This window comes from Mytilus trossulus, chromosome 14 (assembly GCF_036588685.1).
Source record: "Mytilus trossulus isolate FHL-02 chromosome 14, PNRI_Mtr1.1.1.hap1, whole genome shotgun sequence".
Lineage (NCBI taxonomy): Eukaryota > Metazoa > Mollusca > Bivalvia > Mytilida > Mytilidae > Mytilus > Mytilus trossulus.
Window position 1 is genome coordinate 39549924 of NC_086386.1, and position 15240 is coordinate 39565163.

At 32.0% G+C, this 15240-nt stretch overlaps 1 protein-coding gene across 1 annotated transcript; it reads left to right on the top strand.

The window, feature by feature from the left end:
- Window positions 1-7598: 7598 nt before the first annotated feature.
- On the top strand, window positions 7599-12050 carry LOC134697232 (lysosomal proton-coupled steroid conjugate and bile acid symporter SLC46A3-like). Its single transcript, XM_063559376.1, has 5 exons — window positions 7599-7667; window positions 8245-9369; window positions 10416-10499; window positions 10960-11116; window positions 11915-12050. Exons 2-5 carry the CDS (start codon window positions 8262-8264, stop codon window positions 12003-12005), a joined length of 1440 nt encoding a protein of 479 aa, XP_063415446.1. The 5' UTR covers window positions 7599-7667; window positions 8245-8261; the 3' UTR covers window positions 12006-12050.
- The last annotated feature ends 3190 nt before the right edge of the window (window positions 12051-15240 follow it).

Consider the following 15240-nt stretch of genomic DNA (forward strand, 5'->3'; position numbering starts at 1 on the left):
CTAATCTAAGTAATATGTTTCCTCCCTTTAAATAGTTACACGTACTCATGTTAAGAAATGTAATTACGTTACATGTGCAGAGTTATTTACTTTCAGGTCCGGTAGTTGGACTTTTTGGCACTTATCCGATTACAATAATACGGGCAATGATGTCCCAGCTAACCCCAAAAGATAAACAAGGTACACAAATGTAATATATAGATATAGATATAAACCGGTATGATTATAGGATACCACCTAAATATCAAAACTTCGAATATATCCACTTTCTAAATTGTCTTCATATAATCAATTATACTGATTGATTATTGTTTATTAAAACGAACCTTACTTTAATGGGGTTTTTTAAAGCAACTGGTCTCGTTCGATTTTTTCGATTTTTCGAGCTTAAACAATAAAAAATATCAGATTTAAATGTATGAGTATGTATTGAGTTAATATTTTAACAAATTTGATCCAATACCGTATAGCGGGTACTTCTCGCGGGTTGTACATTTTTGCTTATTTTGGCGGATAGCAAAATTCGACGAAATAAATTCCGCTAATTCAAAAGTGCACATGCAAAGGTATCGATAAAAACATTTAATTCGCCAAAATAATAACCGCAAAAATTTGTATACCTTATTCAATGAAAATCGCGAAATTTTACACCCACAAAAATACGGTAGTACAGTGTTCTCATGGAATCAAAATAATACACAAACAGAAAATTACATTAGAAAATTGAGTATCGGAGTTTCTTTGATTTTGAATAATGCTATGTTTACAGTTTATTTTTCAAGCGTCGCTAAAAAATAATGCAAATTGTTTATACAGTTATAACATATACTACAGGTGCAATGTTTGGAAGTCTGGGTGCAATTGATGCGGTGTGTTCTTTGATTGGATCTGTGGCCTCAAACGTACTTTATGGTGCAACGGTTTCAATAAATGCTTGGCTTATATGGGCTGTGTTTGGCGGCTTCCATGTTGCTGGCTTAGTATTATTTGGGTAATTTATCGTTACAGAATGCAGAATACTAATATACCGCGGTGAAAATTGTCAAATTAGTAATAAAATTGAGAATGGAAATGGGGAATGAATCAAAGAGACAACAACCCGACCATAGAAAAAACAACAGCAGAAGGTCACCAACAGGTCTTCAATGTAACGAGAAATTCCCGCACCCGGAGGTGTCCTTCAGCTGTCCCCTAAACAAATATATACTAGTTCAGTGATAATGAACGCCATACTAATTTCCAAATTGTACACAAGGAACTCAAATTAAAATAAGACAAGTAACATCTTTGGTGAACAATTGAAAACAACATTAGTATTACCTTTATAAAGTCGATATAAATGAACCGATGTTCAAATCTAAAATATCGGTTAAGAATTAAGAGAAAAATAAAGGTAATTAAAAAAAAACAGAGAACGGTATACAATCTGAATACAGCGGGACTGGTTGCGAAGACAGGATAAACGTATCTTGCTACTCATAGAACCAGTTTAATATACTCGTCAAAAAACAACCCCTTTTAGACACGACTCAATGGTTCAATACTTACTAAAGGGAGTTGTTCAAGAAAAACGATGAAAAAGGAGACAAATTACAAGCTTTTTTCTGCAAAAGAACCTAACAATTGCCTAAATATGGAACCAACAAAAGGCAATCGTGACAAGTAGTATTGGTTTTTTAAAGTTTTGCAGTGTCAAAAAAATTCTAAAAACATAAACTCTGTGAATCAACTTGCAATGAGGACAAGGTGAAGTAGTTACTTATCTCAGTATTATAAATTTAAAGAAATCAAAATTACATATGAATATATGTAGCAAAGTCCACATACCTTGCCTGGACATACCATTAAAACATTGCAATAGGGCTTATCAATCGTGTGGTGTATTAAATTAATAATGCATATTACAAAACAAAAAAATGTATAATCAAACGAAAGGTAAATGTATTGTTTACATTAACTTTGATGTGCAAATTATGTCTTACACTGACTTATAAATGTGAAAGATATAACAGTTTTAAAATTTACATTAAGCTGATAATGTGGTATGGGCTTTGCTCATTGTTGAAGACCGAACAGTGATCTATACGTGTTCATTTTTGTTTCATTTTGTTTCTGTCGGAGAGTTTTTATACATATTTATATATATCGTTAAATGGTTTTAAATTTCAGATTATTATTGTATAAAGAGGCAGTCGAAAAGAAAAAGATAGAAGACAATACTACTGAAGATGTTAAACTGGTATGTCGTGAAGCTATAATGTGATAAACACAAACTATCTTTAACAGTTCGGACGACAAATAACTCTGAAATATCTCATTCAGAACTCCAGTAGAAGACTGAATATCTAGTGTGTGTGCATAATATCTGTAAATAATCCATGATTTAAAATTTACCGCTATGACTTGTATAGTTTTAATTTTGAATAAACTGGTGATTATTTAATAAGTTTTGAAAAGCACGTGAATTCCGATTGTCCTTTCCCTCATCCGGTTCGGAGTAATGTCCATATTTTCGTCTCCTTTAGAATACGAGAAATACAGACAAAACAAAAATCCATAAAATATCATCTGACCTGCAAGTATCTAAACGTTCCTAACTGAAAATAAAATTGGTATAACAAGGTCACGTTTTTTTTATGATGGTTAAAAACGTCTTTACACAATATCCATCGGATGTCGGATGTGTACTGATTGATATTTTTGTCTTAGTTGCATGGTTGTTTTTATTATTTTTAATAATTGTTATTGGCTTTGAACTAACTGTCAGCTACTACGTGTACTCTCGTATCTGTTCTAAGTGTCCTTGATGTTTTCTGTTTTTAGTTTGAAATTTTATGTAGTATCTCTTTGATGAGCAGAGCCTTTTTCAACTGATTTTTATAGTTTGTTCTTATGTTGTTCTGTTTCACCACTATCCTAGGTAAGGGGACTTACAAACGTTGTTAACCTCGTCACAAATGACAAAATCTTTATAAGCCATCCTGTGGTTTAGTGGTTGTTCTTGGTTCAGGTTTGTTGTAAAAATAAAACGTAAATTGTTTTGTTATAGATTAGGCCCTTATTTTTTGGTTTGATTGATTTGGTTTTTTCTTATTATTCATGTCGGGGCTTTGATAGCCGTTTATGCGGTATTGTTGAAGGGTGTAATTTAACTACAGTTGCTTAAATCCAATTCATTTGAAATTTGGTAGAAAGCTCTCTCATTGGCAACCCATACCACATCTCCTTTTTTTAAATAAAAGACGATACAAATGTTGGTCATGATCAAAAGAAATAACGCAAAAGAAATTGACGAAGAACACTCATTTCAATGTCTTACGTGTTTATGTCTATACATCTTTGAGTTTCAGATGTATGGGTCGGAGTGTTTCTAGGGAAGATAAATCCAGTAAGCGTTTCGAGCGTACGAACTAAATCAAGTGCATATATACATCACATACAGCTTAGATAAACTGGTTTTTTTCTTTAAACATACAATTCTTCCAAACAAAATGAATTGACAATCTTTCATTTTGCAATTACGTTTTGGGCCCCTAAAAATTGAGATAAACAGCAGTTAACAAGAAAATGCAAAATTTGAGCATTATGGTAGTTTGAAGTGATTACAATTTATCTTTTGCAACAGTGCATCTCATCGGTAGAAATGCAGATGTTCTTTTGTGCATATAGTAGGTAAATATTAATCTCTAATTATCTTTGTATAACACACAACCTGGAACATTTATATACGCACACGTGTAATTTGGCCGTGCATTATGCGGACAAAAAATTGTAAGGTAACTGTTTATAATTTCATCTATTTTTTTCTTTACCACTGGAAATTGTAGTTTCGCTTTATTATACATGTCAAATAAAAACAAGTCCTCTGAATTGCAAATAAAAGAGCAATATGCAATCACTTAAATTGATGAATCTTCCAGTCTATTTGAAATCTGTATTTATTGAGTTAAGCGCATTACATTTGTGCCATTTTTGTTTTCCAAAATTCCATATTTATGTTGCATTCTGTAAATATTGACAATGCAATTTCCCATAGGAACTCCTTATATGGCTAAAACTGTACAACTTTTACTATGAAGTTTTGAAAAAAATCTTATCCCAGAATTGAAAGTTCATATGCACCACAATTTTTTTCAAAGGTCAAAATATAGGGCTGTGCAGCAATTTTCAACTTTATATGTCCTGAACTTCTCGTTGTTTAAACTTTTGTTCTTCACTACCTCTACCTCGAATGAAAGATTAGCACATATTTCAATATAAACAATATGTACACGTATATTTACTGGTAACATTCCCAAGTTATGTCTCTGTGAGATGGAACACAAAAAGCATAACTGGGAACCAGTATTTTAACAATATCTGCCAAAAAGAGGCGTGTTTTGAGAAAAAGCTGTATTTACAAAGTGCAACCTCTAACGGCGCCACAAGGTTATATATCATTTGCTGCAAAATCCAAATCTACATTTTTGCAAGTATAGCAGATGAGGTAAAATTTACCTTGTGTCCTTAATAAGAAATATTTTGTAAAATATTTCCCAATGAAAATTAAGTGAACATTACTTTCAAGTTTTGTTCCACAGCAGACTTATAATGTTGCTTTAGTTTATAAAGCTTCGAGCTTTTTTTCTTTATGTCGAGCCTGAGAATTTTGTTGCAAAAGTGAGACATAGCGATCTTACATTACATCTGCGGCGTCAAAAAATATTTACCCTGTGGTTAAAAGTTAAAAAGAAATTATTAAATTTCTTTAACTATCATGGATTTCTACTAAATTTGGACCGAAGCTTGTTTATGACCATAACATAGTTTTCAGAATTATTATTATTTTTAAATCCTATTATCCGTATTTTACTTATTAATGGACTTAGTTTAACTCCAAGTTAACACAATATACAGTCTGCAGTTACAGTTTTCAAAACTTTTGGAATCGCATTATAGATCAGGCAATCTTTCGTTCTAATAATATGTCTTTTTTTTAATTGTAATAATGTAACATCGATTCGGTGACCAATTCGTGATGGTGACAATAAAATTTGTGAAATAGCGTATAGCAGACCTTGTGCACGTGTGGCATAGGTATTGCATAGGTATGGCAGTGTTTCAAGTGATGCAGCTATGTTAATATGAAAACAGGCCATATATAGCAGTTTAATTTGCTATATGATATTCAGTAACTCACTTGACATGGGCTATTAAGCGCAGGGTTTACACAACATCAAATAACTCGCTTCTTCAAAGTGTAATTATGACAATTTATCATTTTTTATTGACTTTGTAGCACCATGTGTCATTTTATACTTACTATGGTTAGAATGAATCTAGAACTTAGACGGGTCAATGAATTATTTTACCTTGTATACTAACAAGATCCATTAGGTTCTTGATCCAGTGATACATGTGCCGACTTATATTAGCTTATTTTAGTTTGATTAACACCATCGTTTATTAAGTGCCTCTTATTACACGTGTCAATATATATATATATATATATATATACGTATTGAGAATATTTATTCATAATTACATGTACTAACTCTACGGTACAATAACAATATATGCTTTATGAGCTATATGGGCTTTGCCCATAGTTGAAGGCCTTACGGTGACATATAGTTGTTAATTTCTGTGTTATTTTGGTATCTATGGGAAAGTTGCCTCATTGGCAATCATACCACATCTTTTTTTTTTATATTTAAATGTACTGAAAATAGTTATATTAAGTGAAATTATAACGTATCATGTATATGTAATTGTGATAAATTGACCTTGATATCAGTATTTATATTTACTGTACTATCAATAAGGCTGTGTATACATAACAAAGTTATAGCAAATAAACATTTGAGTAAATGCAGTATCGTTTAGGTTATGAATAAAAACAACATATTCTTTGAAAAAAAAGAAACCTTTAGCATCATTATATAGAAAAAAAGCTGTAGTTTCAGTTATACATTTGTTCTGTCTAAGGCATATGCAAGAAAATTATAACTACCGATCACCGGGTAGAATATACAATTAAGAGATGTGGTATGATTGCTAAAGAGACAACTATCTACAAGAGATACATTTTCATAATATTTTATCATCTGCGAGTCCAAAAGACGCACGGCGAATGCAGTCATAAGGGCTTTATTGTGTTACGATCAGCTGATATTTTTCTGTATAAATTTTCTTTGTGTAAACAGTACATGTAAACGATTGGTGAATGTGATATTATTAGGTCAAACGTATCAGCGTAGGTTCATACTTTGCATTCAGCGGTATGTACAGATCAAAGAGGTACGAAAGATAATAGAGAGACAGTCAAACTCATAAATAGAAAATAAACTGACAACGCCATGGCTAAAAATGAATAAAAGTAATCCTGGGTCAAGGTGTAACGTTAAATAAATAAAATATAAATCATTTGACGTAGATGTTAGCAACTACATATGTACTACTTTAGTCGTGATTTTCTATTTTATGACAGCTTCATGACGATACGTTAGGGTAACCTATAGACAACAATTCAATGTTCTGCTAATACACATAGGAGAGACACGATATACATTTTTTATTCGAAAGTATACTTTACAGAAACATTGTTCTGAGTGATTGCAAAAGACGTGCGACAGATACAAGATATACAATATATCATAAAGAAGGTGTGTTTATAATATATTGTTTAAAATCAAATTCTATAAAACAAAAATAAGTTTTTAGTTAAAAAAAGTAAAAACACAAATATACCGAACTCAAAGCAAAATTGAAAACGGTAAGTGCTTATCAAATGGCAATTCAAAAGGTAAATATATATAGGAAGGTATGGTATGAGTGACAATGAGACAACTCTTCACCAAAGTCACAATTTATAAAAGTAAACCATTATAGATCAATGTACGGTCTTTAACACGGAGTCTTGGCTCACACCGAACAGCAAGTTATAAAGGGCCCTAAATAAACCCACACCAAACGAATGGAAAACAACTGTCATTTTCCATATATTCCCATACCTTCGACTATGACATATTTGGTGACTGATAATTCAAAAGAGCCCCAGTAATTGAATGGGAAAGGTTTCCCCTTTCAAAATATTTGATTTCCTCAGTGTTGCGCAATCTTTAGTTTTAAAATGTTTTTTGAGTTTGATGATCTGGTGTTTCTTGTACCGTCTTATTCTTTTCTCATACACTTAGTGTGGTTGGTCCTTCGTCAACTAATAGCCATGTGGTGAGACTGGACCTCTGTGAGATGCCTGTATGTTGAACCAGCCTATGTGTTTGTCTCATTATTATTGTTTCAGCAGTCTCGTGTTACAGTCCCTTTCGATTTAATTTAAATGCTGAATATACACAGGTAGACAGACCGTCCTCGCATGTCAAATTTTTACCCCGTAGAAATTTTTATAATTCAACATTTTGACCCCGTAGAGATTCTCGTACGTCAACAGTTTGACCCCTTAGGTTTTTCGTACGTCAAAATGTGTACCCCGTATATACAGACACAGCCTACCGGTCTATATTTTGATCCCGAAGAGATACTAAAACTAAGTCACATCAACGGATAATAATCAACAATGAAATTATCATCATTCTATTTAAATTAGTATTTTACATATATGATCACAATGATTACTGAAATGTCAAACAACATGAATATTGTTGGAATATAAGTTTTAGATTTTTCAGGTAGGTTTTTTTTTAATCTAAAATAATATATGTATTATATCAAAACGTTTATAGGGAGGACAATTATCTAAATCAATGAAAGCAAACAAAACTTCATACAAGGCAAACGTAATGACCTATAATGTGAAGATTGTAATTATCAAATAAAATTTGTTGCATAAGTGCACTAGATGTTCTAATGCAAAACCACTAAATCGTTAGTTTCAAACTTAAAAAAAGAAGAAACAATGAAAAACGATATGCAGTCTTTTTTCAATCAACACTTTTGTGTAAATTATCTTCAGTTTATTTTCGATTTAGGAGTTTGACTATCCCTCTGGTCCCGTTCGTCCCTCTTTTTTTCTTTTTAGCATTTGTTTATAAAGAGTTTTACAGGATAAAATCCAGACCAACTTCAATTAACATGATTAAGTATAGTTATTAAATGTATAGATAAATATTCCTACAAGACTTCTTTTTTAATTTAAGAATTAAAACAAAATGTCTGACCAAATTGAAAATGGAATACTAAAAGCAGAAAATGAAAATTCAGTGCAACGTTTAACCTGTTGCCAATTTGTTTTTATTACTTTTCTAGTAGAAGATAACTGAAAGATGACCGAACAAGTGAAAAAGGGCAAACCTGCAGCGCAAATCGAGGAATCAGTGCAACGTTTAACATATCGCCATTTTCTCATGCCAATCATAATAATTTTGATGATTTATGGAAATGTTGTTCTGGGTACTGCTGAGACGCAGTATGGATATTATGCTGTTCAACGACAAAAAAATATCACCAGTGTTGTATCTGATTCCCGCCAATCATTATGTGAAGCGAATTCTTCATCTATCCGTTTCAAACAGCAACAAGAAATACAGTCAATAACTGCAAACTGGAATGCGTATTGCCATTTGGCTCAAAGTATTCCAGTGCTTTTAATGTCTTTATTGGTTGGATCATGGGGAGACAAAATTGGACGCAGAGCAGCATTAATTGTTCCTACATTTGGTTTGTTTTTTAAGGCAGCTTTTTTCGCAATAGCAATAAAACTTGAGTGGAATATTTACACATTTATTATTGCTTTTTTTGTTGATGGATTATGTGGCATGTGGATAACTTTAATAGCTGCTGCATATTCTTTTGCTGCAGATTTGACTAAATATGGAAAAAGTCGATTATTTGGAATTATCATGATTGAATTAACACTTGGAATGGGTGTAACCATAGGCGCTTTAAGCTCAGGCTATGTGATTAAGTATTTGGGATTTTTTTACGGATCTGTTTTAATTGTTGGTGTTACTTGCTTTATTGCTTTTCTTATAATATTCCTTCCAGAAAGTGTACAGACTACAGAAAAATTAACAAGTATTTCTCAGATAGAATATCTAAAAAAATCAATATCATTTTATACTAAGAATGATCCTTTGAGATACAAATATATTATCCTGGCAGTCGTTTTTGCCCTTAATGTAACACCAGCTATTGGTAGAATTAACGTTCAATCGTTATACGTTTTAAACTCTCCATTTTGTTGGAATGCTGTGCTTATTGGACTGTTTGGAGCATTAAGAAGTTTTGTCCAGATGATAGTCGGTGTAGGGCTTTCTCGTCTTGTGTATAAATGTATGTCAAAGAGAGCTATGATTATTCTTGGATCCATATCTGCAATCGCTTATTACCTGGTGACGGCAGTTGCTGTCAACGATGTAATGATATTTATCGGTAAGTATAAAGAAATCTAAAGTTTTGATAATATTTAAAATTAAACAAAACACTATTTGTTTAATAGTTTTAAAAATATTTCAATGATTTATGCCAAGTAAATTTTTGCATTCCTGACGACTTGTACGGCAAAGGCATCCTCAAATGAATAGGGTTCATTGTTTGAGGACAGATGTGAGTGGAACCGAAAAATATAAAACCATGACATCAAGTTTTCTGTTAATCTCTCTTTTATTAAACTTATTCAAATCATCATGCGCAATGCATATCTTGGACATTAGTGTCATTTGCATCGCCTTATCTGTTTGGCCTTTCTTAAAAGCTGTGGACTGCTTCGCCCTTACCTATTTTAAGGTAGTATGGGTGTACATATGGTTGTTGATTTAGTATTAGAAATGAAGTATTTTAGTTATTGACATACAATGGATTTACTTTAAGAGTGTGCGTTATAGGGTGCCTGTGTGAAGATGTGCCAAGATTGGCAGAAGATATAAAATAAAATAAAAATGCATTTTTGTAAACATTATATGTGAACATTGTGTAGCAAAACAAATCGTGTATATTGCAGATTGACAAAGCAAATAAGCACATATTAATAGTTGATATTTCAATATATTCAATCTCACGAACATTTTGATCGGAACAGAAATACAAATACATCATTTTCCGGTCTGTAATTCTTATCTCATTTAGGCCAATAGCTGCTGTTGTATTTTAGCCGCATCATAAAGCCACCAATCAGAATATATATGTGCTAACTAATTACTTCAAAATGGCGTGTATGACGACTGAAACTAATAGCTTCGTACCGTGATGCGAAGCAATAAATGGTGTGTTAGATTTTATAGTAAGATGTTGTTATTATTTGATCTGACAGTATATGAACTTTAACCGATAGTAAATTTCACAACCAGGCCTCAAATGCAGTTGATCTCATACAATGAAATATCATGGAATGCAAGGATCGTTACACGCACATATATTAGGTATAATCTAGTAAGTTACACGTTAGCTTTACATATAAAAGATTTATAATTTATTTTCAGCTCCAGCAGTTGGCTTATTTGGCTCATATCCGATTACTATAATACGGGCAATGATGTCCCAGTTTACCCCAAAAGATAAACAAGGTACATACATACAATAAAACTTGCTGCAATATATATGTATAACCTGCTATTACTATAAGATCCAACAAACATATGTCTTCTTTTAATTTACCATTACGTCATTGTAATAGTGCAGTGTTTTAGGTCTAATATTAAATCGGAATAATACACAAAACTGAATAAACTATAAATAAAAATAGTAAATTTATCATGAGTTATTTCGATTTTAACGAATATTGATCAATGTTATGTGTACAGTCGCTTTTTTTAAATCGTTGCTGAAATATTCTTAAGTAACATGCAATCATTGAACGTCAAGGGGAGTATGGTTTATTTCTAAAGAAAAGTACTTTGATCTCCATTTGATAAAAACAAAAATTGCCCAAGCAGTTAATTGACAAAAACAATCCTGAAGCCAGTTTTTCCTCAAACCTCTTGTTGATCCACTTGTGTTCATGCATATATATTACCAATATTACAGGTGCAATGTTTGGAAGTTTAGCTGCTATTGATGCTGTATGTTCTTTGATTGGATCTGTAGCATCAAATGTACTTTATGGTGCAACAGTTTCAATATATACAGGACTTATATGGCTTGTATTTGGTGGCTTCCATTTGGCTGGCTTATTATTATTTGGGTAGTGTATCTTTCTATAAAGTATCATATTTAAATGTTTACATTGATTAAGTTGACAGAAATATACCGATATTCATATCTATCTAATTGGGAAGGAAGTGAAAAATAAATGATTTTTTTTTTTAAATGATAGAATCGCATAAAATCCGAAAGCAGTGAGACCGAGTGCGTCGTCAGAGTAAGCTTCCCATGCTATGCATTTCTGCAGTATATAATATTCCAACAACAAAAATGCAATTGCCTCAATAACGAAGCGCTAACATGCCATCTTTAATTTGGTGATTATAAAAATGTAGCGTCAAACAAATTCTTAAAACATAGACGCTATAACTTAAGTTGAATGACAAAAAACGTATCCTTATTATAAATTTGACTACATATAAATATGTGTAACAAAGTCCACATACCTTACCTGGATCTATCCTTAAAATTTTGCAATACAGCTATAAGTTATCTATCGTTTGCATGAATTAGATTAATAATGAATATTTGTACAAAAAAATACGAATATCATATCAAATGAATGGTAAATGTATAATCATTGTATTCTATTATGAGGTGGAAATTATGTCGCGCACTGACTAATACATACAAAGATATTGACTAATACATATAAAGATATAATAGTTTTAAAATAAATATATACCAGTAGTTGACTATGTGGTATGGGCTTTACTCATTGTTTTAGGACGTCTGATTACCTTTAGCTTTTAATTGATGTGTCTTTGTCTTTGTTGGAGAGTGTTCGAATGCCACATCTCCATTTTATAAATGTACTTTACATTGATTTTTATTTCAGATTGTTATTGTATAAAGAAGCAGCTGAAAAGAAAAACGTTGAAGACAATACAACGGAAGATGTTAAACTCGTATATGTCGTGAAGCTGTAATGCGGTTATATAATACTTTCTTAAACATTTCGGACGAAAAATTAATATATGAAAACAAAATATCCGGATTGTTTCATTCAGAACTCCAATAGAAGATAGACTTCGCAATAGCCACATTCTTGTACATTAATTTATGTAAATAATCTATGATTTATAAGGAACCAATATATCTTGTGTTGTTTGTCGAACTACCAGTTTTTATATATATATATATATGAATACATTTTTTTACATAAATAATGCCGTTAGTTTACGGTGACCTATAGTTGTTAATGTCTGTGTCCTTTTGGTCTTTTGTGGATAGTTGTCTCATTAGCAATCATACCACATCTTCTTTTTTATATAACTCTGTGATCAGTGATCATTGTAATAGCATCTACAGTGCAACACTCTTCAATTTTTGATTAAGTTGGGATTATTTAGGAAAAAAGCACGTGAATTCCAACTGTTCTTCCCCTTTTCAGTTTGGAGTAATGTCCATATTTTCGTCTCCTTTATAATACGGGAAACAGTAACGAACCTGTATTGGTCTAAGATAAAAACTAAGGATTTCAAACAACATCTCACTTCAATTTTCGCAATTGAAAATAAAATTTGCATCAGGTCACTTTCCTTTTGACTGTTAAAGACGTCTTTAAAAAATCAATCGGGTAGTGATGATGTGTACTGATTGATACTTTTGTCTTAGTCATTAGTTGTTATTGGCTTTGAACTAGCTGTCAATACTGTGAGTATTATCATTTCTGTACTTTTTGTCTTTTTGTTGTAAGGGATGAGGAATGGATATATACCCTGCAATGTCCTGTGTTTTGTCTGATGTGTACATGTGTCGTAGTATCTGCTTGACGAGTTGATATGAAGAAGATGTGGTATGATTGTCAATGAAACAACTCTCAACAAGAGACTGATTTTTGGGGAAAGACGGCTTCAAGCCGTCAATCCCCTATGGGGTTGACCAGAGTGACACTCCCTCACATCATTCATTTTGTTTTTATACATGTTATAGTGTGGAAAACCCCCAACAAATCTTACTTAGATTGAGGGAAGGAGACCCAGAAATGAATAGTTTGACTTTAAACACTCTTTTTTACACATTTCCCTTATGTTTCTCACGAAATTATCGTATCTTGAACTCTCCTTTACACTATTTACGTTAATTTTACAATCCGGAAAAATTAGTATGACGAGATATTCTAAATATATCCAACCAAGGATTTGTATAGCTATACAAATCCTTGATCCAACCTACATTGTATTTTATAGTGACGTCATTCTTGGAAGAAGCAGGGATATCCTTCACCAGTTCACTGGTTATTTAAATCATTCTTAGAGATCGTGCACTAATTACAAATTTGTATTTGTTAAATCTAAACATAATATTGTTTATTGTAGATGATTAAAACATCAACATACAATACTTTAATTTGTAGGTCAACAACTTTCAAAATGAAAAAAGATCGTGGGGTTACATGAGACAGGGGAAATAAACGATTTTATTACTTTTTTCGGGTCTCACTAATCAGAGACAAGAAGCGTTAAAAAGCGACAAGAAGCGTCAAGAAGACTATTCAGCGACAAGAAAAAATATTCTTCTTGTCGCTTTTTGTCGCTAAAATTCTTGTCGCTAATTAGTGAGACCACTTTTTTCTGTAAAAATTCTGGGAATCGTCCTCCAATTCAGGAGCACCTCAATTGATGAGTAATTATCCACTAAAATAAAAATTAATGTATTTAAACACTTCAAATGTGACATTTCATTGGATTAGTAGTCGTCTATTAAAACTAAATTTTTGTGTACCTACATAATCATTGTAATGGTAAAAAAAAAAAAAAAAAAACATATTTATTATTTACAAATATTTCAAAATTAAGATTTGGAAACAAGCTTCACACAGTTTACATCACTCATATTGTTTTTTATTAGTACCTGTTTCCCTGTGATGAGAGTTGTAACTCGGAACTTTAACAATGGAAATTTAAAACATAATTGATTTTTCAGTCCACACTTTCTAAAGAAAAAACTTAAAAATCCAAGAGTACTGTCACAAAAAATGGAAAATGGCCCTAGCCTGCAGTTTAGTGATGCACAATCAAGATTTCAAAAAATATTGTAGTTGTTGTGAAATGACCGAATTCAGTTGAGTTTTAGATAATTAGCTATCAACTTTAATCAAATGTTTAGATTTAGAAGATGCAGATCTCTTCCATTGGTCCAAATTGAATCCTAAACTAAGGAAATGAAATTACATAAACAACAATTGATTTCAATATTGCCAACCTTTCTACATGTTCTAGCTGTTCTCTTTTTCATTCTTCATATGAAAACTATCAAAAGATAACCCACCCCCTTTCCAAAAACATAATTAAATAGAAACAAGGGCCGTCTTTCCCCTCAGAGCTATTCAGCTCTTTGATTATGTTGTGCTGTTTCACCACTGTCCTACGTAAGAGAAAGGTTGGGCTCTCACAATGTGTTTACCACGCAACATTATTTACTATCCTTAACAAGCAGGAGTTAAGTTAAGTTGTTGTCTTTCGATCATGTCTGTCGTATTGCTGTTTTATTTTTTCGAAAATTAGGCCTTTATTTTTTTTCAATTAAATTTTGTTTATGCCGGATCTTTTTATAGCCGACTCGACGGTATTGATGAAGGCACCTTTAGCTATAATTGCATGAATCTCCTTCATTTGAACTTTGGTGGATATATTACTCATTGGCAACCATACTATATCCCCTTATTTCTATATAAGACTATAAAAATCTTTGTCATGTTCGAAAGAAACTATGCAGTAGAAATTCACGACAAATATTCATTTCGAAGTCTTACATGTTTATGTCTTATACATCTTTTGATTTCAAATGCTTGGGTCTGAGTGTTCTTGGTGAAGGTTGAACCAGTGAAGAGTCCGAACGTACGAACTAAACAAAGTCTTGAACATATATGTATCACGCAGAGACTTGTGTTTCCTTTTAGCATACCATTCTCTTAAAGAAAATTGAATTGACAATCTTTCATTTCCCAGTCACATTTTGTTTCCCTCTTCCCTCTAAAAAAATCAAAAATATAACGCAGATTTGAGCACTATCATAGTTTGAAGTGAATATATTTGACCGTTTGCAACAATGCACTGTGTAGAAATGCAAATTTTCTGTATAAGTTGAAAACAGAAAAAAAGAGGTGACGAATCGAAAGAAGTCAACTTTTCTACAGTAAAGAGGTAACAAAAATGAGGT

Excerpts from the sequence above, each read along its gene's own strand:
- LOC134697232 (XM_063559376.1), top strand. The coding sequence starts at position 8,262 with ATGACCGAACAAGTGAAAAAGGGCAAACCTGCAGCGCAAATCGAGGAA. Across the intron at positions 10,500-10,959 it reads TACCCCAAAAGATAAACAAG|GTGCAATGTTTGGAAGTTTA; the intron begins GTACATACATAC and ends CCAATATTACAG. Across the intron at positions 11,117-11,914 it reads GCTGGCTTATTATTATTTGG|ATTGTTATTGTATAAAGAAG; the intron begins GTAGTGTATCTT and ends TTTTTATTTCAG.